The sequence below is a fragment of the Pleurodeles waltl genome, chromosome 2_2, assembly GCF_031143425.1.
Source record: "Pleurodeles waltl isolate 20211129_DDA chromosome 2_2, aPleWal1.hap1.20221129, whole genome shotgun sequence".
In the NCBI taxonomy this organism is placed as follows: domain Eukaryota; kingdom Metazoa; phylum Chordata; class Amphibia; order Caudata; family Salamandridae; genus Pleurodeles; species Pleurodeles waltl.
In genome coordinates this window covers 1,171,548,453-1,171,574,693 of record NC_090439.1, presented here as the reverse complement: position 1 = coordinate 1,171,574,693, position 26,241 = coordinate 1,171,548,453, and the positions used below count along the sequence as shown (strand labels likewise).

General features: G+C 45.8%; 1 protein-coding gene across 1 annotated transcript in view; it reads right to left on the bottom strand.

Moving 5' to 3' along the window:
* Positions 1-5,425: 5,425 nt before the first annotated feature.
* Positions 5,426-26,241, bottom strand: part of LOC138283037 (uncharacterized) — a 69,414-nt gene continuing 48,598 nt past the window's right edge. The window contains exon 2 of the mRNA XM_069221169.1: positions 5,426-8,177. Coding sequence (XP_069077270.1) covers positions 7,004-8,167 — 1,164 coding nt within the window. The 5' untranslated portion in view covers positions 8,168-8,177 and the 3' untranslated portion in view covers positions 5,426-7,003. The remainder of the gene's footprint in view (positions 8,178-26,241) is intronic.

Here is a 26,241-nt window from a genome sequence, read left to right as displayed (position 1 = left end):
AAATCTGGTGCAGCGATTTTGGCCTTGTTGGGCCCCATTAACATAAAAAAATGACGCTAATGTGGCAGAAGGAGGCGCTATGCCCTCTTAAATCTGGGCCTTAATGCTTTAGTACACTGCCTGACCCCTGGCTGCCAACATACAGGCAGAATTACAATTCTGAATTGCAGACAAAAACAACTGTGTAGTTGTTTCAATCTCAGTTTACAGCCTGGACATCTGTCAGTGGAGGAATATTTCTTGCCCCGTTTAATGCAAAAGGTGTTTAAGAGCAATATTTCATGTCTAAACTTGGCATAGAATTACCTGGCCATATGGCACCATACGCTGTCAAAGAAGGACTACAAAAATGGCTTACATTTAAGGTCCAGAAATCTGTCTGTTACATTATCAGGTTTGCATTTTCTCATTTCTGCTGCCGACAAATATTGTTTAAGTTTTTGTTTGATGACAGATTTGGGGCTGATTTAGAGCTTGGTGGACGGGTTACTCTGTCACAAATGTGACGGGTATCTCCTCCGCTGTATTATAATTCCCATAGGATATAATGGAACCGTAATACGGGGGACAATTGTGAAAGAGAAACACCACCCGCCAAACTCTAAATCAAGCCCTTGGTCACCCATCGAGCATCGAAGGATGATTTTTAAAGGGCAGCTCGACCTAAATTATAAAGCATGTCCTTAACATGTTCTAGCCAAGGTATTCTTTGATATGGATAGCTGCAGTGGTTCTTCAATAGCTGCTCTATAAGGGCCAAGCTAGACAGTATGCCAAAGCCTATGCCAATACCATGAAAGTATTCAGCTTAACGGTGGATGCGGTAGGGTATATGTCGCAATCCATTAAAAATTGAATATGGGAGATTTATAAGTGATCATAAAAAAAATATTTTCAACCACTGCTAATATAGTATTGTTAAAAGTTCCTCATAGTTCTAAACCATACAGAACCATTCCCTTTATATCAGCATTATACATTTCATTTGCGGGTGGAACCATTTTTGCATCTGTGTTCTTAAATATTTTCAGAATGGCACAGGATTCATGCCACAATCTTAATACACTTCTACTAATCTGTTGCTCCCAAGACAACTTGCTTGCTAATTTCACTCCAAGATAGTCAAAAACTGTAACATGCTCAATCATTTCGCTATGTGCGTGAATGTGGGCCTTCCTGGTTTTATAAGGGTTAAAGGACATGAATATAATCTTGGATGTACTCAAATCCAGCCCGTGATCTGCTCAAAACATGAAGAATTGATCAACCATTGGTTGAAGCCCAGCAGGAGTTTTTTAAATTAAAAGCGCATCATCAGCAAGCAATAGTGCTGGGATCTTCTTATCTCCCATTTTTGGTGCATCGTTAGAAGAGAAGTCTAGATAATCTATTATACCGTTTACATGTAAGAATCGAGTCATTGTAAGGGCCCTTTCCTGTCTGACTCCCTTACCAATCCTAATTCGATTGGTCACTTTGCCCCCATTGACCCATCTTACCTGAGCATAGCTGGACTCATGAAGTCTTATTATTATCGTTCATATAATCTTGAGCAGACCTATACTGCTCATGACCTCCCAAATGTTATTACAGGGGTTTTCCAATGTATCGGACATAGTCAAAAACTTTGGTCAACAGTGCTGACTTTCGAACGGAACCCGGCTTGTAGATCAGTCACTTTCCTATTTTCAGAGGTCCACTCTACAGATTTCCCCAGTATTTGACAGCAAAAGATTTTTTGAAGGCTGTTGATTAAACTAATGGGCCTATAGTTGTAAGGAACCTCACGGCTACCCTTCTTGTATATTGGTAGGATCTCAGCATTGCACCAAGACATGGCAGGTAAATGTTGTAAACACATAATTTACTGTCCTCAAACAAGCTGACTTCTAAACCCAGAATATCATGAGGTTTATAGTCAATCTCTTAATTGTACAGTTGCATGGCATCTTTACCCAAGTCGGTAGGCGATCAGATGAGGTCCCTCTGGCCAGAGAGAAGGCTTCAATATAAGAGTTAGGGAAACCCAATGTGTGCGCTGGACCCACAGTCCAGATTTCTTGCAATAGACATAAGTCTAAGGTATCAAGCCCCCGACCGAGGATCATGCAATTTAGATTTTAAGCCAGCAATGTCCCATGACAGTAAATTAATAAGTAATAAATCCACGATTTGTAAAGCAGGGCAAATCACCCGTGAGGGTCTGAAGGCGCATCCCACCAGCATGAGCTTTAGTTCTGGACCCGGAACGCAGGGATAGTCCTGTTGTATGGAGAGTCCGACCACTTTCTCTAAAACAGATGCTAGTTCTTCCGATGGTTTTGGGCAGGAAGCACTATCAATCCTTGGTCTGCCTTCTTCTGGTAAGGGAGGCTTGTACTTCAAACCAGTCTGTGATGCTGCAGGAGTTGCGGACCGAATCCTCACAGCTTTCAGACCATCGACCAAGTCTTGGGATGTTAATACAAACTCAATAAAATTGTCTATTCCTCCAAACTGGATGGTGCACAGTCCTTGCAATGCCTGAGTAGATTACTGATTTACATTTCTGCATATTCCAAATCCAGAAAATGACTTTGAGCCTGATTTAGAATTTAGCAGACGGGTTACTCTGTCACAAACGTGACGGAAATTCCTTCTCCCGTACTACACTTTCTATAGGATATAATGGAATTGTAAAATGGTGGACGGAATATGGGTTATGTTTGTGACAGAGTAACCCCATCCATCAAACTCTAAATCATGCCTTTGTTTTTCAAAGCTATGCCATCTCCACTTTGGTCATGTATATGACCCCCTTTTGAGTATGCTGTTGCCATCTCTGGTGCATACTTAGGCCCATCCCACCTACATGCGATACAGTAACACATTGTCTTAAGAGTACAATTCAACAGCCGTAATATTGAATTATACATCTTATACATTATGGATGGTACATTGAGAAACGCTTGACAAATCCATGTCAACAATAGACTGTCTTCATAAAATGACAAATATTACCATTGCCTTGACATAAAAATATATATGTATAAGTATTGTACAGATAAGTTATATATCATGAGACATGTGCACTGGTGCATTTGCAAGAATAACTACATATACAAATGCCAATATGTGTTCTATATGTAATGAGCCCAGCTGTTATTGTACTCAGTATATAATCTTTGTAAAAGTTTAATTCATCACATACGTCATAGAAGAGAAAAATTGGAATTGTTAGACTATTAATCATTTAAATGAACATCTATGTTGTATTCTACATTGATTGGGGCAGTATGTGTGGAAATATTCTACATTTGAGTCTTTTACAGACTTTTCTGAGCATTTGAATAGATGATTCCAAATTCACTATGTGCGATTCCTTAAATGGAATGTACCAAACGGATTTGTTAAAAGTGGGTGCAATTTGCGCAGCGTCATTTAGTGAATCCATTGGTGTTGTAAGAACCAACCTACGTATTAATAGGTTAGTTCTAAAAACACCAATTCGTGATGGGTCTCCATTCGACCTACCTCATAAATATATGCATGAGGTAGGTCCTACAGTGTGACCCACTATGATTGGCTACATTCACAGGCATGGCGACCTGCTGGGGTCAGCAGGCACCACGTCCTTAATTGCCTTTAGAAAAACAACCTTTTTTTTTTTTAAATGTAGCCTGTTTCCTTAAAGGAAAAAGGGGTGTGTTTAAAAAAAAAAAAATTACACTAACCTATTTTATGAGGAGGCAGAACATTAATACATACCATAAAGATTCGGAATCTGGAAGGGGCGGCCTTTACACGCCCCTTCCAAATACCAAAATGTTATATATTCCCAAACCCAATTAGCATTTCGGTAAGATTTAGTAACATCTCACTGAATAAAAAAATGGGCTTGGTGAATAAAAAAAGCCATTTTTCAGATGGTAAGGCTTGGATTCTATGACTCAACCATAAAATAGTTTTGTACATGAGGGCCCAGATCTCCAAACCCAATATTTTTGGGAATACCTTCCATGGAGATCTGCTGGTGCGTAAGTGAATGAATGTGTTGTGAACTAGTCAGATCCCAAATAAATCACCTGAGTGTTACGTACCACAAATGTATTGTTAATTATAAGGAATTTCCATAAATTTCTCATTACACGATCACTGGTAGGCCACTGATAGGCGTTTAAAGCTTCAAAGATGATCTGAAGGCAGAAATGCAACTGTAGTCTGGTGCAGTTTAAGGAATCATTTACTCTTGCATTTGTTTCCTTACAATAGCATGTTTCCTCGCTGTCACTACAAAGAGACTTCCTAAAGTGCTAATCTAGTTAGTAAGCTTTTAGAACTATAGATAGGATGTCCCTGATGAGTGGCAGAGGTAGGCGGACCAGTGCGGGTGTGCGTGGAGGGATGGAAGTCTGGATGCTATGAGTAGTGGGCAGTTAAAGTCTGGTCCAGCTGTCAGGTTACTTCTGTGAGCAGCATCATTGGATTGATATGTACTGCGGAGTATGAGACTGCGTGTTGAGTCTGGCCATGGTCAAGTATTGGTGAACTAGACTATGTTCACCTGGGTTGTAGGAATATAGATATCAGTCTAGATATCAGGACTTCCCCTATCATCCTATTTCTTTGCTAAATTGAAAGCTCCATTGAGATCTTTAGCTTTGAGGAAATCCCTAAGAAGGAGGTACTTCTCCTGGTTTATTTGTTTAGGGCCTGATTTAGAGTTTGGCAGACGGGTTACTCAGTCACAAACGTGACTGATATTCCATCCGCCGTATTACGATTCAAATAGGATGTAATGGGATCTTCCCTCAAGTATGTGACGCAGTAAACCCATCCCCCAAACTCTAAATCAGGTCCCTAGTTTTGAATATAGTGCAAAACTTTGCCACAGTAAAAGTTTCAAGGTGCTTCACATGGTAATGAAAATACAGTTAGATTAAAACAATCTAAAAAGAGGCAGGCACAAGCATGGAGAAACAGCCATGGTGACTATAAAGAGTGAAACTGATGAAGTGGCAGTGACTCATAACTAAAACATAATCTAATGAAAGAGTGTAAGTGAAAAAGTAAGATTGATGTGAGTTGGTCAGGCAACTGTAAAAACAAGGTGATGGATGGAATTGCTTGAATTAATCTCAGCCACTGGCAATCGCTTGGGCCACATCCTAATCCATCATCTTTTTTGCCCACCATGCCACCCCAGTTTGGACCCCGCCAAATGCAAGTCAGTCCTCATGAGAACAGTCCAGTCCAAACTGCCAAGCCAGGAAACAAGCATCCTGGGACTGGTTTAAGGGTATCACCCTTCATCAGCCAGGCCAAGTTGAATCCAGTGACAAAGTGAGCCCAGGACACACGTCTGGCCATATCCGGCGCACTTAGGGCAACAAAAACAAACAAACACAATTGATGATGGAATGCGGAACCAATCAAACATTCACCCTGAGTCACAGATCTGGGTTTAATCCATTATCTTTTTTGCCCACCACGCCACCCCAGTTTGTACCCAACCATATCCAAATCAGTCTTGACCCTGCTTCGCATGAGAACAGTCCAGCCCAAACTGCCAGGCCAGGTCCTCCCTGGACCAGAAACAAGCAAGCCATATTTTGGGGGTGTTGGCAGAGAAGTATAATTCCATTCCTTTTGTAGAAGTGATTTGCTCCTGGAACATTTATCACAACCATAGAATTTCTGCATTTGATGTTTGGGATTGTCTATGTCAAGGGCTTGATAGGTAAGACAATCCGTCTCAGAAGTGCATGAGGATTCAAAAGGAAGGCATTTGAGAGAAACGAGAACAGGAGTTTGCAGTGGAACTTTTTGGAATTGAAGACATGTCGAGCATCAGAGTGAAGGACAGCTTTGAGAGGGCCACTAATTAATTTGTGAAGACCAGTGCGTGCACTTCCAAAGACAATTTTAAAAATAGCCATAGCTTTCAGTGGCCAATTTTAGATCAGCTTTAGATGGAAATAGGGTGCCCCGATGTCCCAGAGTAGCCAGGACACTGCTGGCTTTTCATCATCTGTCCTTGGCTTGGTTACTATAGATCAGGTGGATGAACCATCAACATCCTTTGAGGACTGAGCATTGCGGCTTGGCGGATCCAGTGGTGGAGATCGCACATTTGTCATGAGCAAAGATCTAAACAGGGTGGCAAACAGTCAGAGGAGTAGATGGGAAAACTGGTACCTCATTTACAGTGTTTTGACACAGGGCAGTGCTGCAAGCCTTCTTGCTGCACTGCTCTGTGTCAAAACAAAAGGGCAAAAATGCGCTGTATCTGCAAGATACAGCACAATCCTGTCCTTTTTCCCTGCGCTGTTACACAAATTGCTGCCATGCGTCAATGCAGGTACCCTTGCACCATGGAGCAAGGGTGCCTGCGTTGCGGGGATGGTTGTTTTGTGCAGGAGGGGACACCTTCCTGTACAACAATCAAGAGAGGCAATTTCCTCTTTCTATTGGTGCTGCAAAATGCAGCACACACAGAAAGAGGAAAAAACTGGAAGAAATAAAGATATTTATCCCTGTTGCGTCACCCTTACACCACCCCTGGCGTGGCATAGGCTTTTGACACATTCCCAGTTTTACAAAACCTTGTAAATGTGGGAATGCACAAAAATCCATGTATGTTGCACAGAAAATCCATGCAACACCCATGGAAATGCCTCCCTGCGCCAAGTAAGGCAACGCAGCGACTTGGGCTGCATAGCCTCACTCCACACCTAGAAGGCCAAGAAAAGTCAAACAAAGGGTCTTTGCGTGGCCTTGTAGTTATGGGTCAGCAGTCCGCACCGCCAGTGCGTCACAAAAAGTGATGCACCGGTGACACAAGCAGCTTGTAAATAAGCCCCTGGCTGTATAATTAGTTGTAGTTTGTCTGTGGACTTTTTGGGAGTTGTTTGTTGATTTTTCTATGTTAGATGATGGCTGAGCTGTGGCTGTATGGTATGACGCATACACTTCAAGGTAGGACATTCCACTTATGGAAGAGTCATAAAACTATGCTGCTGTGCTATGAGGAGATACTTTGGGAGTGCATCTCACTTAGATTCTGGAAGCTTCCAAAGGAGTGGATGTCATCACAAAGGCTAAGTTTCTCTTCACTTTGAGAATCCTCATGCCACCTATACTCATTTCTGATCAGACAATATCGGGTGACTGTTACCCGGATCCTAGCTCTACGTACAAGGCTTTCCATGAATGCTCTGCGAATGTATCTCTCTGGAACACACTCCTCCACTGGGAACAGCACCTGCGCGATGGACGTTCTCTGGCCCGGCCGCCGATGCCCATTGATCTGAATCTGGTAGTTGTAATAGCGGATGCCACCAGAGTTGACAAAGCCCTGCAGGTCCAGGCGCAGGTTAGGCGTCCGTATGATACTGGATGTTGGCTGGGTTTGTAGGCAACCATTGTCCCAAAGTGCGACCACCTGGTACGCTACCTCATCATATGAATATCCTCCATCAGCCAAATCAGTGGTGGGTTCAGCTTGAAACTGAGTCTGAACCTTGTTGCCTCTATCAACTTTCTCACAAACAATTTCATTAAATTGATTCACCATTAATTGCCGTCCCTCAGGCTCCAACCTGCATTCGCTGTCTCTTAGCGGTCCGCAGTAGTCCCAGGAGCCCCCACTGTAGCACCAGTAATAGTTATACCCGTACGTGCTGCAGGGGTGGTCTGCATTGCACAATATGTTCTTGTATGTGACTCCAGACAGCGGGGAGCAGTAGTCCCACCCTGATAAGGTGTGGCACCAGAAATAATCAGTGTCCCCTTCTCTGCCGCACTCATCCTGACAGATGCTGTTAGTCTGACTCTTATACATAGAAGTAAGGTGGGTCACCACTTTCATCTCAACTCGCCCACAGTAGCCCCAGCTTCCATCTTGTGTGTTACACCAGGAGTAGGAGTAGCCATGGCGTCCGCAGGGATGATCCGCTTTGCAAGGCCTGCCGTAATAATCCCGGTTGGATGCGGGTGAGCAGTAATCCCACCCATCTCGTGTATGGCAATAGTAGTAGGAACCTCCTTGGCCACAGTCCTGGCATTGTACATCATAATAGGAGGAAAAATGGTTATAGTCAACTCCATCTACTCCGGCTTCTGGAAGTTTGAGGCAAATCACTGCAGCCAATGACAGGCCGAGCACGCCATTGAGTCGCCACCACATCCTGTAGAGTCTGTAACAGAGATAGAGAAGAAAGACTTATTTATTGTAAATCCTTTATATTCATTTTATGTCAGCGGGATACAATATAAGATAACATATGACTCATGGACATGACCAAACTGCATTAAATGCACAGAATCAGGCATAACATGCATCATTATTCCATAGTTAACAAATATATAGGGTGACCAGATTTTTAAAGCCAAAAACCGGGACATTTCACAGAAAATAGAAGGACTACAATTTTACTTCAACCGAGCCCACAGAATGGCATCGCTCTTCAGCACAGAATTACAGCAGAGGTACTAAGAACATAATTAAAATGCAATTTTTAAAGCCATTATAATACCTGTTAATTAAATTGCTTTCTGAGAACACCTGCTAACTATCTCTACTTTGGGTAACAAAAAAATTAATCTCCCACCGCTTTCAGGCGACCTTCTCTAAAAACCGGGACATAAGCTAAATTTCCCAATATCTCCCGGGACAGCTGGTGAAAAAACTGAACTGTCCCGGCAAATCCGTGACGCCTGGTCATCCTACAAATATAGCAAACCCATACACATATTATTTAACTAATAATTTATCTTCTTGGCATAATGTGCTCACAAGCTCCCTGCATTCGTATACAGCACACGGTCAGTACGAGTTAAGCCATAATGTGAGATGGTTGTATAACTTAATATAGAACCCCACCCCAGAATATCATGTTACAAGAAAATCGAAGACAGAATATCAAGGGACAAAATATCGGAAGGTAAGTGCTCATAGAGAAGTATAGATCTACTATTCCTAACTCCCCATCTGCATACCTTGAAAATATTTATATTGCCAAGGTACATAGGCAGGGAGTTAGGTATAGAATATCTAGACTGACCTACCTGTCAATATTTCAGTTTTGTTATTTTGTCCTTGATATTCTGTGCTATCGATATTCTGATTTCAATATTCAGGGGGCACACCTACAAGATCAACTTACATCAGAATATGCAATCTCAGCCAATGTTTGTACCATGTGTTTTCTGAAGGGCCCCCCAAATGTCCTTTTGGCCTAGTCTGCAGGTGTTGGAGGGACATATACACCTCCACTTTATCATTGCAGTATATAGCATCTTTAAGCCAGCGTTGCAGCTTGGGACTGAGGCCCTTCCGACATGCTCTCACTATACCGTGTCTGGTTAGCACCAATAGTAGCACAGCTAAGGTCCTAGAGCCATAAGGTGTGTCGGCGACATAGTCCGAAAGTAGTGGTAATGGGGTGCCGGTCAGGTGGCTACTGCTAATTTCAGTGATCTTCTGTGTAACTGTGAGCCTCATGAGGGTTGTGGTGAGTAGATCTTGTGCGGGAGAGTGAAAGCATTGTAAAATCACATTCAAAATATAACAAAAAGTATTCAAATAAGAATTCAATATGTGTACCTGGTGATACCAATGAAATAGCGATTTAGGATGTGTCTATTAAAAGAATGGCAAGGGGGAGAAGATGGGGCAGAGATGATATAAGGTGTCCCTAAAATTTAATTTGAAGATGCACAGCCTAAGTTTTCTGTGGGGCCAGGTGACTTCCTGCACTATGCCGGCTTAGCAGAACTGGCCAGACAGACTTGGACCACTTTTCCCACAGCCTCAGCTACTTCGGACACTTTGACAATCTAGTTTTCATGGCATCTGATTTCATTTATATTTATATTTAAAGCTCTGAGAGCTGAAGCAGCTGGAGGCCAGGTTCATGCCCAAGAGGCTTAGGAAGAGGACCTGGGGACGTCTTTTGAGGATGCAGACTGGGCCCGTATCTGTGCTCTCTTGCAGTCTGTATCATGCAATGCACACTTTGAACTAGTCCATTATAACACTTGAATTGCACCTGACCACTTTGACTCTTAAATGAATATCTCAGTCCCCGATCTGACAATTGCCCCTGATGTGGAATTCAGAGGGCCAAGTTCCTCCATTTGGCCTGTGGGTTGCTGTACAGTACAGGATTTTTGGGCTCGGGTCATGAATGAACTTGTAGGCTCTACCTCTTTGCACATCACGCTAACTCCTCAGTGCTACTTGTTGGTGGACATCAAGAGGCCAAAAGGCAATGAGATGGCGCTGGTACTTGCTAGACAGAGATTGGCCAGCCATCACTTGAATGAGACAATGTGCTCCGGAGTTAAACAGTTGGCATAGGGATGTGGAAGAATGGATGCTTGCTGAAGAAGTTAAACTTAGAGGGAGAGGCAACAAAGTGGGGGACGATATCCTGGTGTGTCGGGAGTCGGCGATATGTTTCTGGCTCCTAACCCTGAATCGAACAGTGGTGACAGTGATGACTCTGAATGAATACAGTTCTGCTGGGTGGATTCTCATGAGAGAGAAGGGACTATATGGTTTGTCTTCTGTCATCTGCATACGCAGCAGTTGTTAATACATAAAGGCCACAGTGGACCCCTTTGATATCAGAAGAAATATTAATGATCACAAGTGGTCAATTGCAAGGACAAACAAAAGAAGGGAGAGTTGGCATCCTTGATGAGTGCCTTTTGTTACCGAGAAAAGCTCAGAGGTGGTGCCGTTAATTTGAATCCATGCAGAAGGAGCTGCATATAAGGCATTCCCACCTGGGAGCACAGATCGCTCAAATTGTATTTATGGATGGTACCTTCCAAATAAGGCCAAAATACTATGTCAAAAGTCTTCTCAGCATCCAAAACTATAGCCACAGTAGCTGGCGTTTGGGGAAGAGCGATGTTCCTGATTTTATGGGCAAACAGTCAAGTGCTATTGCCAGCTAGTCTGCCTTTGATAAATCCTGACTGGGACGCATGTACTAATTTGGTAATAAAGGGTTGATGGCTTCTGGCTAGCATTTTTGCATATATTTTTGCTTCCACATTTATTAGCGAAATCGACCTGAAACTTTTAAAGATTTTAATGGTCTTTTCCTCCCTTAGGATTAATGATAATGGTAGCTTCAGCCGCTGTACCGATAACCAACCCAGAGAGGTAAAGTGATTAAGCAGCATTTCAAGGGAAAGCAGAATGTGCTCAAAAGTTTTATAAAAGTTGGGCAACCCATTTTATGAAGGAACCCTAGCTCCTTTACCTGTACCCCAGGAGCATAGAAGGCATCCCAACTCTTTCACCTTCATCTACGGAAGGGAGAAGGCATCCCAGATAATCCCCTGGAAAATTACTTCAGTCCGGAATTATTACTTTCCCCAATGGTATAGCATGTAACATACATGATGCTACATACATGATTGTTTTGTCTACATGGCGGAATTGATGACCAACATAATGTCTACACAGGTAGCTCATTTGAGGTCTCTGTTGATGTCAAATATGTCAGGAAGAACGTTTGCCAGTGAACAGCTCCTGCTCATCCTTTCGCCCCTTTGTGTGCTGCTAAGTTCCTTAAAAAAAAATCAGAGCCATTTGCCAAGGTAAGACCAACAGGCGTACCCTAAAGTATGGATACTTGTTAATCATCTTCCTTCCAGAAGAACTGGGAAATTGCATGCATCAAGGACATGAGAGAATAGATCTTAAACAATGCTTGGGTCTGTGTACCACTATCTTCCAGCCATGGCCCCAAATCAGGACTAGTTCTGGCCCCTTTTTGGCCACTGGATTGGAAAGGTGATTCTGGTGCACCAGAGCCTAAAGGAACAGCACTGTGTGTGCAAGGGTTCTTGATCAAGGTTTGGGACTAGTGGGACCTGGAGGGAAGCCCTACAATTGTGATCTTGTGTAGGAAAGTAGCCTCTTTCTAGCATGGTTACCCCCACTTTTGGCCTGTTTGTGAGTGTGTGTCAGTGTGTTTTTACTGTGTCACTGGGATCCTGCCAGCCAGGACCCCAGTGCTCATAGTTGTGGCCTAATGTGTATGCCTCTGTAGTGCCTAACTGTGTCACTGAGGCTCTGCTAACCAGAACCTCAGTGCTTATGCTCTCTCTGCTTTTACATTTGTCACTGTAGGCCGGTGTCTTCATTTACCAATTACAATTGGCATACTGAACCCCCTTATAAGTCCCTAGTATATGGTACCTACGTACCCAGGGCATTGGGATTCCAGGAGATCCATATGGACTGCAGCATTTCTTTTGCCACCCATAGGGAGCCCAGACCAACCCTTACACAGGACTGCAGCCTGCGTGAAATAGTGCACACACTATTTTACAGCCATTTTCACTGCACTTACGTAACTGATAAGTCACCTATATGTCTCACCTTCACTTGCTGAAGATTAGGTGCAAAGTTACTAAGTGTGAGGGCAACCTTGCACTAGCAAAGGTGCCCCCACATAGTTCAGGGCCATTTCCCAGGACTTTGTGAGTGCGGGGACACCATTACACACGTGCTCTACATATAGGTCAATACATATATGTAGCTTCACAATGGTAACTCCGAATATGGCCATGTAACATGTCTAAGATCATGGGATTGTCCCCCCATTCCAAATCTGGAGCCAATTCCTTGCATTCTGGGGGCTCCACAATGGACCCCCAGTACTGCCAAACCTGCTCTCTGAGGCTTGCACTGCAGCTACAGCTGCTGCCACCTCATAGGCAGGGTTCTGCCCTCCTGGGGTCTGGGCAGCCCAGTCCCAGGAAGGCAGAACAAAGCATTTCCTCTGAGAGCAGGGTGTTACACCCTCTCCCTTTGGAAATAGGTGTTACAGGCTGGGGAGGGGTAGCCTCCCCCAGCCTCTGGAAATGCTTTGAAGAGCACAGATCGTGCCTTCCTTGCATAAACCAGTCTACACCAGTTCAGGGACCCTTTCTCCACTGCTATGGCGGCAAACTCGACAAAGGAAAGGGGAGTGACCACCCCCCTGTCAATCACCACCCCAGGGGTGGTGCCCAGAGCTCCTCTCCAGTATGTCCCAGACTTCAGCCATCTTACTTTGTAAGGTGTGGGGGCACTCTGGAGGGCTCTGAGTGGCCAGTGCCAGCAGATGACGTCAGAGACCCCTCCTGATAGGTCCATACCTAATAAGGTAGCCAATCCCCCTCTCAGGGCTATTTAGGGTCTCTCCTGTGGGTTCTCTTCAGATTCTGCTTGCATGTTTCCTTTAGGAATCCTCTGCAACAACTTAAGACTTTCTGACCTCGGATCAACCGCAACCTTCTCCAAGAAACGCTGTAACTGCAACAAAGTGTCTACAAGAGACACTTTTCTTCAGCAACCTCAGCTCCAAGTCAGCAACTGCAACAGTTTCCACAGTGTGCATGGTCTGGGGACTCCCTGTCTTCATCCTGCACCATAAGGACCGACGAAATCTCACATGGAGTGACGGAGTCACTCCCCTGCTCCAAGCAGGCACCTTCCAAGGCAACGACCGGTACCCTGGGACTCCTCTCATGGTGACGAGCGTGCTCCTTAAGACACGTAGGGTGGACATTATAGAGATAGACTGTCCTGAGGACCTGCTGACACAATTTGGAGGAGGTAAGATCTTGCCTTCCCCGAGAACGACGGTACCCCTGTGTTTTGTGTCTTCTTCGCCTCCTGAGGCCTCTGTGCAGTCTTTTCAAAATTCCTTCATGCACAGCCTGGCCCAGGTCCCCAGCACTCCACCCTGTGACGCTCAACTCGCTGAGTTGTCATCCGGCGGCGTGGGACCTTCTTTTGTTGTGCTGCATCAACCGCATTTTGCACCCCCTTTGAACCCGGATCCTTTGGCTTCTGGGGGTGCTGACTGGCATCCTGAGGGCTCTCTAAAGTGCTGAGAGCCCCCTCTTCCTCCTCACACAGAGTTGAGGCCCCCAGATCCCTCCTGGGTCCACCCAGCGCCATTTTGATGAAAAACGGTCTATTGTCGTAGCCAAGGCTTGTTGGTGCCTTCCATCACGAAATCTCATCTGTAATGATCTTCACACCGTGGGACATCTTTTGCATCACGCAGGAACCCGCTGGCATCTTCTAGGGTGCATTTCTGCAGTCTTCTACTAACCAGGGACTCTTCTTTTGCACCCTCTTCTGGGTTGGCAGGGGCTCCTGTCCTTCCTGGAACTTCTTTCGACTTCTGGACTTGGTCCCCTTCCTTTGCAGGTCGTCAGGTCCAATAATCCAGCAGTTGTTCTTTGCAGACTTGGTTGGCTGCTGCAAAATCCCAAAAACGAGGTGTAGTGTGTCGTAAGGAAACTTGCAGTACTTTACTCCTGCTTTACTCTCCTAGCGATTCTGCACACACTACTTCTGTCTAGGGGGGAATTTGTGATTCACATTCCACTTTTTTAGTATATGGTTTGTGTTGCCCCTAGACCTATTTTCTCCCATTGCATTTTATAGGATTTCCTACTGTTTGAATTGTTCTATGAGTATTTACTTGTCTAATTTTGGTGTCTAGTGTATATATTGTGCATAACACTTACCTCCAGAAAGAGCATTGTCTCTAAGATATTTTTGGTACTGTGTCACCCAAATAAATACCTTTATTTTTGGTAACACTGAGTATTGTCTTTACTTGTGTATAAGTACTGTGTAACTATAAGTGGTATTGCATGAGCGTTGCAGGTCTCCTAGTTCAGCCTAAGCTGCACTGCTATAGCTACCTCTATCAGCCTAAGCTGCTAGAACACTACTACTTCACTAATAAGAGATAACTGGACCTGGTATAAGGTGTAAGTACCCAAGCTACCCACTAAAAACCAGACCAGCCTCCTACATCTTGAAGAAGAGGAGGCTGTCCTGACTAGTGTGACTAGTGTGGATAGGATTAGGCTTCTGACCAGAAAAATCCAGAATTTCTATTGAGGAAGTGAGTCAGTCATTCAAGGGTCAAAAGGACCATGTGTAGGAGGCTGGACTGGCTTGTAGTGAGTACCAAGGGGTACTTGCACCTTGCACCAGGCCCAGTTATCCCTTATTAGTGTATAGGGTGTCTAGCAGCTTAGGCTGATAGATAATGGTAGCTTAGCAGAGCAGCTTAGGCTGAACTAGGAGACGTGTGAAGCTACTACAGTACCACCTATGCACAATATCATAAGAAAACACAATACACAGTTATACTAAAAATAAAGGTACTTTATTTTTATGACAATATGCCAAAGTATCTTAGAGTGTACCCTCAGTGAGAGGATGGGAAATATACACAAGATATATATACACAATAGCAAAAATATGCAGTATAGTCTTAGAAAACAGTGCAAACAATGTATAGTTACAATAGGATGCAATGGGGAAACATAGGGATAGGGGCAACACAAACCATATACTCCAAAAGTGGAATGCGAACCACGAATGGACCCCAAACCTATGTGACCTTGTAGAGGGTCGCTGGGACTATTAGAAAATAGTGAGAGTTAGAAAAATAACCCTCCCCAAGACCCTGAAAAGTGAGTGCAAAGTGCACTAAAGTTCCCCTAAGGACAAAGAAGTTGTGTTAGAGGAATAATGCAGGAAAGACACAAACCAGCAATGCAACAACTGTGGATTTCCAATCTAGGGTACCTGTGAAACAAGGGGACCAAGTCCAAAAGTCACAAGCAAGTCAGAGATGGGCAAATGCCCAGGAAATGCCAGCTGCGGGTGCACAGAAGCTTCTACTGTACAGAAGAAGCTGAGGTTTCTGCAGGAAAGAAAAGGGCTAGAGACTTCCCCTTTGGTGGACGGATCCCTCTCGCCGTGGAGAGTCGTGCAGAAGTGTTTTCCCGCCGAAAAAACGCCAATAAGCCTTGCTAGCTGCAAATCGTGCGGTTAGCGTTTTTGGACGCTGCTGAGGCCCAGGAAGGACCAGGAGGTCGCATATTGGACCAGCAGAGAGAGGGGACGTCGAGCAAGACAAGGAGCCCTCTCTGAAGCCGGTAGCACCCGGAGAAGTGCCAGAAACAGGCACTACGAGGATGTGTGAAACGGTGCTCGCCGAAGTTGCACAAAGGAGTCCCACGTCGCCGGAGACCAACTTAGAAAGTCGTGCAATGCAGGTTAGAGTGCTGTGGACCCAGGCTTGGCTGTGTACAAAGGATTTCCGCCGGAAGTGCACAGGGGCCGGAGTAGCTGCAAAGTCGCGGTTCCCAGCAATGCAGCCCAGCGAGGTGAGGCAAGGACTTACCTCCACCAAACTTGGACTGAAGAGTCACTGGACTGTGGGGGTCACTTGGACAGAGTTGCTGGATTCGAGGGACCTCGCTCGTCGTGCTGAGAGGAGACCCAAGGGACCGGTAATGCAGCTTTTTGGTGCCTGTGGTTGCAGGGGGAAGATTCCGTCGACCCACGGGAGATTTCTTCGGAGCTTCTGGTGCAGAGAGGAGGCAGGCTACCCCCACAGCATGCACAAGCAGGAAAACAGTCGAGAAGGCGGCAGGATCAGCGTTACAGAGTTGCAGTAGTCGTCTTTGCTACTATCTTGCAGGTTTGCAGGCTTCCAGCGCGGTCAGCAGTCGATTCCTTGGCAGAAGGTGAAGAGAGAGATGCAGAGGAACTCGGATGAGCTCTTGCATTCGTTATCTAAAGTTTCCCCAGAGACAGAGACCCTAAATAGCCAGAAAAGAGGGTTTGGCTACTTAGGAGAGAGGATAGGCTAGCAACACCTGAAGGAGCCTATCACAAGGAGTCTCTGACGTCACCTGGTGGCACTGGCCACTCAGAGCAGTCCAGTGTGCCAGCAGCACCTCTGTTTCCAAGATGGCAGAGGTCTGGAGCACACTGGAGGAGCTCTGGACACCTCCCAGGGGAGGTGCAGGTCAGGGGAGTGGTCACTCCCCTTTCCTTTGTCCAGTTTCGCGCCAGAGCAGGGGCTAAGGGGTCCCTGAACCGGTGTAGACTGGCTTATGCAGAATTGGGCACATCTGTGCCCAACAAAGCATTTCCAGAGGCTGGGGGAGGCTACTCCTCCCCTGCCTTCACACCATTTTCCAAAGGGAGAGGGTGTCACACCCTCTCTCAGAGGAAGTTCTTTGTTCTGCCATCCTGGGCCAGGCCTGGCTGGACCCCAGGAGGGCAGATGCCTGTCTGAGGGGTTGGCAGCAGCAGCAGCTGCAGTGAAACCCCAGGAAGGGCAGTTTGGCAGTACCAGGGTCTGTGCTACAGACCACTGGGATCATGGAATTGTACCAACAATGCCAGGATGGCATAGAGGGGGCAATTCCATGATCATAGACATGTTACATGGCCATATTCGGAGTTACCATTGTGAAGCTACATATAGGTAGTGACCTATATGTAGTGCACGCGTGTAATGGTGTCCCCGCACTCACAAAGTTCAGGGAATTGGCTCTGAACAATGTGGGGGCACCTTGGCTAGTGCCAGGGTGCCCTCACACTAAGTAACTTTGCACCTAACCTTTACCAGGTAAAGGTTAGACATATAGGTGACTTATAAGTTACTTAAGTGCAATGTAAAATGGCTGTGAAATAACGTGGACGTTATTTCACTCAGGCTGCAGTGGCAGGCCTGTGTAAGAATTGTCAGAGCTCCCTATGGGTGGCAAAAGAAATGCTGCAGCCCATAGGGATCTCCTGGAACCCCAATACCCTGGGTACCTCAGTACCATATACTAGGGAATTATAAGGGTGTTCCAGTAAGCCAATGTAAATTGGTAAAAATGGTCACTAGCCTGTTAGTGACAATTTGGAAAGAAATGAGAGAGCATAACCACTGAGGTTCTGATTAGCAGAGCCTCAGTGAGACAGTTAGTCACTACACAGGTAACACATTCAGGCACACTTATGAGCACTGGGGCCCTGGGTTACCAGGGTCCCAGTGACACATACAACTAAAACAACATATATACAGTGAAAAATGGGGGTAACATGCCAGGCAAGATGGTACTTTCCTACACAACCCCCCCCCAAACGAAGGACAATAAGACGAGCCATGACCTGATGAGTCTTCATTGTCTAAGTGGAAATATCTGGAGAGTCCATCTGCATTGGAGTGGCTACTCCCAGGTCTATGTTCCACTGTATAGTCCATTCCCTGTAGGGATATGGACCACCTCAACAATTTAGGATTTTCACCTTTCATTTGTTTTAGCCAAAGTAGAGGTTTGTGGTCTGTCTGAACAATGAAGTGAGTGCCAAACAGGTATGGCCTCAACTTCTTCAGAGCCCAGACCACAGCAAAGGCCTCCCTCTCAATGGCAGACCAACGCTTTTCTCTAGGGGTCAACCTCCTACTAATAAAAGCAACAGGTTGATCCTGGCCCTCAGAATTAAGTTGTGATAGGACTGCCCCTACTCCTAATTCAGATGCATCAGTTTGGACATAGAATTTTTTAGAGTAACAAGGGCTTTTCAGGACAGGTGCAGAGCACATGGCCTGCTTCAGCTCCTCAAAAGCTTTCTGACAGTTTGCTGTCCATAATACCTTTTTAGGCATTTTCTTGGATGTGAGGTCATTAAGAGGGGCTGCAATGGAGCCATAGTTCTTAATGAACCTCCTGTAATACCCAGTGAGGCCTAGGAAGGCTCTCACCTGAGTCTGTGTGGTAGGGGGAACCCAATCAATAATTGTTTGGATTTTCCCCTGAAGTGGTGCAATCTGTTCCCCACCAACAAGGTGTCCCAGATAAACCACCTTTCCCTGCCCTATCTGGCACTTTGAAGCCTTGATAGTGAGGCCTGCCTTTTGCAGGGCCTCCAAAACTTTCCATAGGTGGACCAGGTGATCATCCCAGCTGGAGCTAAAGACAGCTATATCGTCCAAATATGCTGCACTGAAAGCTTCCAGCCCTTGCAGGACTGTGTTCACCAACCTCTGAAAAGTGGCAGGTGCATTTTTCAAACCAAAAGGCATTACAGTAAACTGGTAATGTCCTCCAATGGTAGAAAATGCAGTCTTAGGTTTAGCATCTTCTGACAATTTGATCTGCCAATACCCTGCAGTCAAATCAAAAGTGCTTAGATACTTGGCAGATGCCAGTGTATCTATGAGCTCATCTGCCCTGGGTATAGGGTGAGCATCAGTTTTGGTTACCAAGTTGAGACCTCTATAGTCTACACAAAACCGCATTTCCTTCTTTCCATCTTTGGAATGGGGTTTTGGTACCAGTACCACAGGAGAAGCCCATGGACTGTCAGAGTGCTCAACCACTCCTAGTTCTAACATTTTCTGGACCTCTTGCTTTATGCAGTCCCTGACATGGTCAGGCTGCCTATAGATCTTACTTTTGACAGGTAAACTGTCTCCGGTATCTATAGTGTGCTCACACCAAGAAGTGGTACCTGGCACAGTAGAGAAGAGTTCAGAGAATTGATCTAGGAGATTTATGCAATTATCTTTCTGCTCAGCAGTAAGACAATCAGCCAAAACTACACCTTCCACAAGAGCATCTTGTTCTGTGGAAGAGAAGAGATCAGGTAGAGGATCACTGTCTTCTTCCTGTCCCTCATCAGTTGCCATGAGCAGGGTGAGATCAGCCCTGTCATAGTAGGGTTTCAGGCGGTTGACATGGAGCACCCTAAGGGGACTCCTGGCAGTGCCTAAGTCAACTAAATAGGTGACTTCTCCCTTCTTTTCAACAATTGTGTGGGGACCACTCCATTTATCTTGGAGTGCTCTTGGGGCCACAGGCTCCAAGACCCACACTTTCTGCCCTGGTTGGTACTGAACCAAAACAGCCTTCTGATCATGCCATTGCTTCTGTAGCTCTTGGCTGGCCTGAAGGTTTTTACTGGCCTTTTTCATGTACTCAGCCATCCTTGATCTGAGGCCAAGTACATAATCCACAATATCCTGCTTAGGAGCTTTTAAAGGTTGTTCCCAACCCTCCTTTACAAGTGTGAGTGGACCCCTAACAGGGTGTCCAAAAAGAAGTTCAAAGGGGCTGAAGCCCACTCCTTTCTGGGGTACCTCCCTGTAGGCAAAAAGGAGGCATGGTAGAAGGATATCCCATCTCCTGCGGAGTTTTTCAGGGAGACCCATAATCATGCCTTTGAGAGTTTTATTAAATCTCTCCACCAGTCCATTTGTTTGTGGATGATAGGGTGTTGTGAACTTGTACGTTACACCACACTCCTTCCACATGGCCTTTAAGTATACAGACATGAAATTGCTTCCTCTGTCTGATACCACTTCCTTTGGGAAGCCCACCCTGGAAAATATTCCCAGGAGGGCCTTTGCCACTGCAGGTGCTGTAGTGGTCGTTAAAGGAATAGCTTCAGGATATCTTGTGGCATGGTCCACTACCACCAAGATAAATCTATTGCCTGAAGCAGTAGGAGGGTCAAGGGGGCCAACTAGGTCAACCCCTACCCTTTCAAAGGGAACCCCAACCACAGGCAGTGGAATAAGGGGTGCCTTTGGGGTGCCACCTGTCTTGCCACTGGCTTGACAGGTTTCACAGGACTTACAAAATTCCTTTGTGTCCTCAGACATCCTAGGCCAATGAAACAATGGAACCAATCTGTCCCAAGTTTTCATTTGACCCAGGTGCCCAGCTAGGGGAATGTCATGTGCCAGGGTTAGGAGGAACTTTCTGTACTCCTGAGGAATCACTAATCTCCTGGCAGCTCCAGGTTTAGGATCCCTATGCTCAGTGTACAAGAGGTTGTCCTCCCAGTAAACTCTGTGAGAGTCACTGACATCCCCATTAGCCTGTTTGACAGCTTGCTGTCTGAGACCCTCTAATGTGGGACAGGTTTGCTGTGCCACACTCAGCTCCTCTCTGGCAGGCCCCCCTTCACCCAAAAGCTCAGCAGTGTCTGCTTCCAGCTCCTCTGGTGTAGGTTCTGCACAGGGAGGGAATTCTTCTTCCTCAGAAGTTGAATCCACTGTAGAGGGAGGGATAGTAGGAAGTGGTTTGCTTCTACTAGCCCTAGCTTTAGGGAGCACTTGGTCCATTGTTCCAGGATCCAAGCTTCCCTGTCCTTTTTGCTTTTTGGCCTGAGCCCTTGTCAAAGCAAAAATATGCCCTGGGATGCCCAGCATTGCTGCATGGGCCTCCAACTCCACATCTGACCAAGCTGATGTCTCCAAATCATTCCCTAATAGACAGTCTACAGGTAAATCTGAAGCTACCACAACTTTCTTTGGACCAGTAACCCCCCCCCCAGTTGAGATTAACAACAGCCATGGGGTGGCTAAGTGTGTTGTTGTGAGCATCGGTTACTTGGTACTGGTGACCAAGTAGGTGTTGTTCAGGGTGGACCAGTTTCTCTATGACCATAGTCACACTGGCACCAGTGTCCCTGTAGGCCTGAACCTCAACACCATTTATTAGGGGTAGCTGCTTGTACTTATCCATATTAAGGGGACAAGCAACTAAGGTGGCTAAATCAATAGCCCCCTCAGAGACTAACACAGCCTCTGTGGCCTCCCTAACAAGGCCAACCCCAACTAAGTTACCAATAGTGAGCCCAGCTACTCCCTTGGATTGGCTATTAGTAGGTTTGCTCCCACCACCACTGCTATTAGTAGGGACACTAGGTGTAGCAGTAGGGGTTGTAGTGGTAGGAGGCGTGGTGCCTTTCTTTGGGCAACTGGGATCTGTTGTCCAATGGCCTTTTATTTTACATAAATAGCACCATGGTTTATTTTCCTTGTTCTGATTAAAAGAGGATTTGGGCCCACCACCCCCACCAGAGTGTTTTTGTGGGCCTGATGAAGACTCATTTTTAGATTTGTCCCCACCCTTGTCAGAAGACTTACCATCCTTCTTTTTGTTGCCATCTTTGTCACCCCCTGTATGAACTTTTCTGTTCATTCTTGTTCTGACCCATTTGTCTGCCTTCTTTCCCAATTCTTGGGGAGAGGTCAGATCAGAGTCCACCAAGTACTGGTGCAACAAATCAGACACACAATTATTAAGAATATGCTCTCTCAGGATCAAGTTATACAGGCTGTCATAATCAGTAACTTTACTGCCATGTAACCACCCCTCCAAGGCCTTCACTGAATGGTCAATGAAATCAACCCAGTCTTGTGAAGACTCCTTTTTGGTCTCTCTGAACTTTATCCTGTATTGTTCAGTGGTTAAGCCATAACCATCCAGGAGTGCATTCTTAAGAACTTGGAAATTTTTAGCATCATTTTCTTTCACAGTAAGGAGCCTATCCCTACCTTTTCCACTATATGAAAGCCATAGGATAGCAGCCCACTGCCTTTGAGGGACATCCTGTACAACACAGGCCCTCTCAAGTGCAGCAAACCACTTGTTAATGTCATCCCCCTCCTTATAAGGGGGAACTATCTTATGCAGATTCCTGGAATCATGCTCTTTTGCAGGATGACTATGGGGAATACTGCTGCTGCCACCATGGGTTTCTAAACCCAGTTTCTGTCTCTCCTTCTCTACTTCTAAAGTCTGTCTATCCAAATCCAGCTGTTGCTTCTTGAGCTTCAGTCTGGTTTGTTCCACTCTCAATCAATTGAGCTCCCTTTCTAACAATCTGTCATCAGGGTGGGTGGGAGGGACATGCCTTGAAACAGAAGTATGGTGAGAATAGACAGAAGGAGACCTGTCCCTTACAGAAGCCACCCTAACAGCTTGGCTAACTGAAACATCACTACCAGTATGGTGAGAATAAATGCTTTTGCTATGATGTGAGACAACACTATTTATATGGTGTGGCTCATCATCATTACCAACTATGCTAGACTGTCTAGTAATGGGCAGGCTAGGAAGTTTCTTTCCTGAATCTTTTCCTGGGGGAGTCCCTGGATCTGATTGAGAACCATTAGCTACTTTTTCAACAGATTGGGCACTTATGGCCTTATCCTGTACTCTAAGCATGTTAATTAACAGTTCTAAGGAAGGATTCTTCCCTACACTCAAACCTCTCTCTATGCAGAGATTCCTTGCTCCTTTCCAGCTAAGGTGATCATATGCAAGTTTGGACAGATCAACATTTTGGCCTGTGCCAGACATTTTTTAGAGAGAGTTAAAGTGATAGTAAAAGATAAAAAGTTTGTCAGAGCTTTTAGAAAGACAGAGAAAAAAAACTTTTTAAACTTTTTAGAACTTTTTAGAAAGTTAGAAGTACTTTTCAGCACTTAGAAAAGAGTGAAAAGAGGAAATGCAAAACGTTTTGGCTATGTGTATATACACTGACCTTGTTTTGTATATTTTTCTCTTATGAAAAGTACAATGACAAGAGTGGTAAGTAGTCTCAAAGCACTTATCCCACCGCTGCACAACCAATGTAGGAGGCTGGACTGGCTTGTAGTGAGTACCAAGGGGTACTTGCACCTTCCACCAGGCCCAGTTATCCCTTATTAGTGTACAGGGTGTCTAGCAGCTTAGGCTGATAGATAATGGTAGCTTAGCAGAGCAGCTTAGGCTGAACTAGGAGACGTGTGAAGCTACTACAGTACCACCTAGTGTCATATGCACAATATCATAAGAAAACACAATACACAGTTATATTAAAAATAAAGGTACTTTATTTTTATGACAATATGCCAAAGTATCTTAGAGTGTACCCTCAGTGAGAGGATGGGAAATATACACAAGATATATATACACAATAGCAAAAATATGCAGTATAGTCTTAGAAAACAGTGCAAACAATGTATAGTTACAATAGGATGCAATGGGGAAACATAGGGATAGGGGCAACACAAACCATATACTCCAAAAGTGGAATGCGAACCACGAATGGACCCCAAACCTATGTGACCTTGTAGAGGGTCGCTGGGACTATTAGAAAATAGTGAGAGTTAGAAAAATAACCCTCCCCAAGACCCTGAAAAGTGAGTGCAAAGTGCACTAAAGTTCCCCTAAGGACAAAGAAGTCGTGTTAGAGGAAAAATGCAGGAAAGACACAAACCAGCAATGCAACAACTGTGGATTTCCAATCTAGGGTACCTGTGAAACAAGGGGACCAAGTCCAAAAGTCACAAGCAAGTCGGAGATGGGCAAATGCCCAGGAAATGCCAGCTGCGGGTGCAAAGAAGCTTCTACTGTACAGAAGAAGCTGAGGTTTCTGCAGGAACGAAAAGGGCTAGAGACTTCCCCTTTGGTGGACAGATCCCTCTCGCCGTGGAGAGTCGTGCAGAAGTGTTTTCCTGCCGAAAGAACGCCAACAAGACTTGCTAGCTGCAAATTGTGCGGTTAGCGTTTTTGGACACTGCTGAGGCCCAGGAGGGACCAGGAGGTCGCAAATTGGACCAGCAGAGAGACGGGACATCGAGCAAGACAAGGAGCCCTCTCTAAAGCCGGTAGCTCCCGGAGAAGTGCCAGAAACAGGCACTACGAGGATGCGTGAAACGGTGCTTGCCGAAGTTGCACAAAGGAGTCCCACGTCGCCGGAGACCAACTTAGAAAGTCGTGCAATGCAGGTTAGAGTGCCGTGGACCCAGGCTTGGCTCTGCACAAAGGATTTCCGCCGGAAGTGCACAGGGGCCGGAGTAGCTGCAAAGTCGCGGTTCCCAGCAATGCAGCCCAGCGAGGTGAGGCAAGGACTTACCTCCACCAAACTTGGACTGAAGAGTCACTGGACTGTGGGGGTCACTTGGACAGAGTTGCTGGATTCGAGGGACCTCGCTCGTCGTGCTGAGAGGAGACCCAAGGGACCGGTAATGCAGCTTTTTGGTGCCTGCGGTTGCAGGGGGAAGATTCCGTCGACCCACGGGAGATTTCTTCGGAGCTTCTGGTGCAGAGAGGAGGCAGGCTACCCCCACAGCATGCACAAGCAGGAAAACAGTCGAGAAGGCGGCAGGATCAGCGTTACAGAGTTGCAGTAGTCGTCTTTGCTACTATGTTGCAGGTTTGCAGGCTTCCAGCGCGGTCAGCAGTCGATTCCTTGGCAGAAGGTGAAGAGAGAGATGCAGAGGAACTCGGATGAGCTCTTGCATTCGTTATCTAAAGTTTCCCCAGAGACAGAGACCCTAAATAGCCAGAAAAGAGGGTTTGGCTACTTAGGAGAGAGGATAGGCTAGCAACACCTGAAGGAGCCTATCACAAGGAGTCTCTGACGTCACCTGGTGGCACTGGCCACTCAGAGCAGTCCAGTGTGCCAGCAGCACCTCTGTTTCCAAAATGGCAGAGGTCTGGAGCACACTGGAGGAGCTCTGGACACCTCCCAGGGGAGGTGCAGGTCAGGGGAGTGGTCACTCCCCTTTCCTTTGTCCAGTTTCGCGCCAGAGCAGGTGCTAAGGGGTCCCTGAACCGGTGTAGACTGGCTTATGCAGAATTGGGCACATCTGTGCCCAACAAAGCATTTCCAGAGGCTGCGGGAGGCTACTCCTCCCCTGCCTTCACACCATTTTCCAAAGGGAGAGGGTGTCACACCCTCTCTCAGAGGAAGTTCTTTGTTCTGCCATCCTGGGCCAGGCCTGGCTGGACCCCAGGAGGGCAGATGCCTGTCTGAGGGGTTGGCAGCAGCAGCAGCTGCAGTGAAACCCCAGGAAGGGCAGTTTGGCAGTACCAGGGTCTGTGCTACAGACCACTGGGATCATGGAATTGTACCAACAATGCCAGGATGGCATAGAGGGGGCAATTCCATGATCATAGACATGTTACATGGCCATATTCGGAGTTACCATTGTGAAGCTACATATAGGTAGTGACCTATATGTAGTGCACGCGTGTAATGGTGTCCCCGCACTCACAAAGTTCAGGGAATTGGCTCTGAACAATGTGGGGGCACCTTGGCTAGTGCCAGGGTGCCCTCACACTAAGTAACTTTGCACCTAACCTTTACCAGGTAAAGGTTAGACATATAGGTGACTTATAAGTTACTTAAGTGCAATGTAAAATGGCTGTGAAATAACGTGGACGTTATTTCACTCAGGCTGCAGTGGCAGGCCTGTGTAAGAATTGTCAGAGCTCCCTATGGGTGGCAAAAGAAATGCTGCAGCCCATAGGGATCTCCTGGAACCCCAATACCCTGGGTAACTCAGTACCATATACTAGGGAATTATAAGGGTGTTCCAGTAAGCCAATGTAAATTGGTAAAAATGGTCACTAGCCTGTTAGTGACAATTTGGAAAGAAATGAGAGAGCATAACCACTGAGGTTCTGATTAGCAGAGCCTCAGTGAGACAGTTAGTCACTACACAGGTAACACATTCAGGCACACTTATGAGCACTGGGGCCCTGGGTTACCAGGGTCCCAGTGACACATACAACTAAAACAACATATATACAGTGAAAAATGGGGGTAACATGCCAGGCAAGATGGTACTTTCCTACACCATG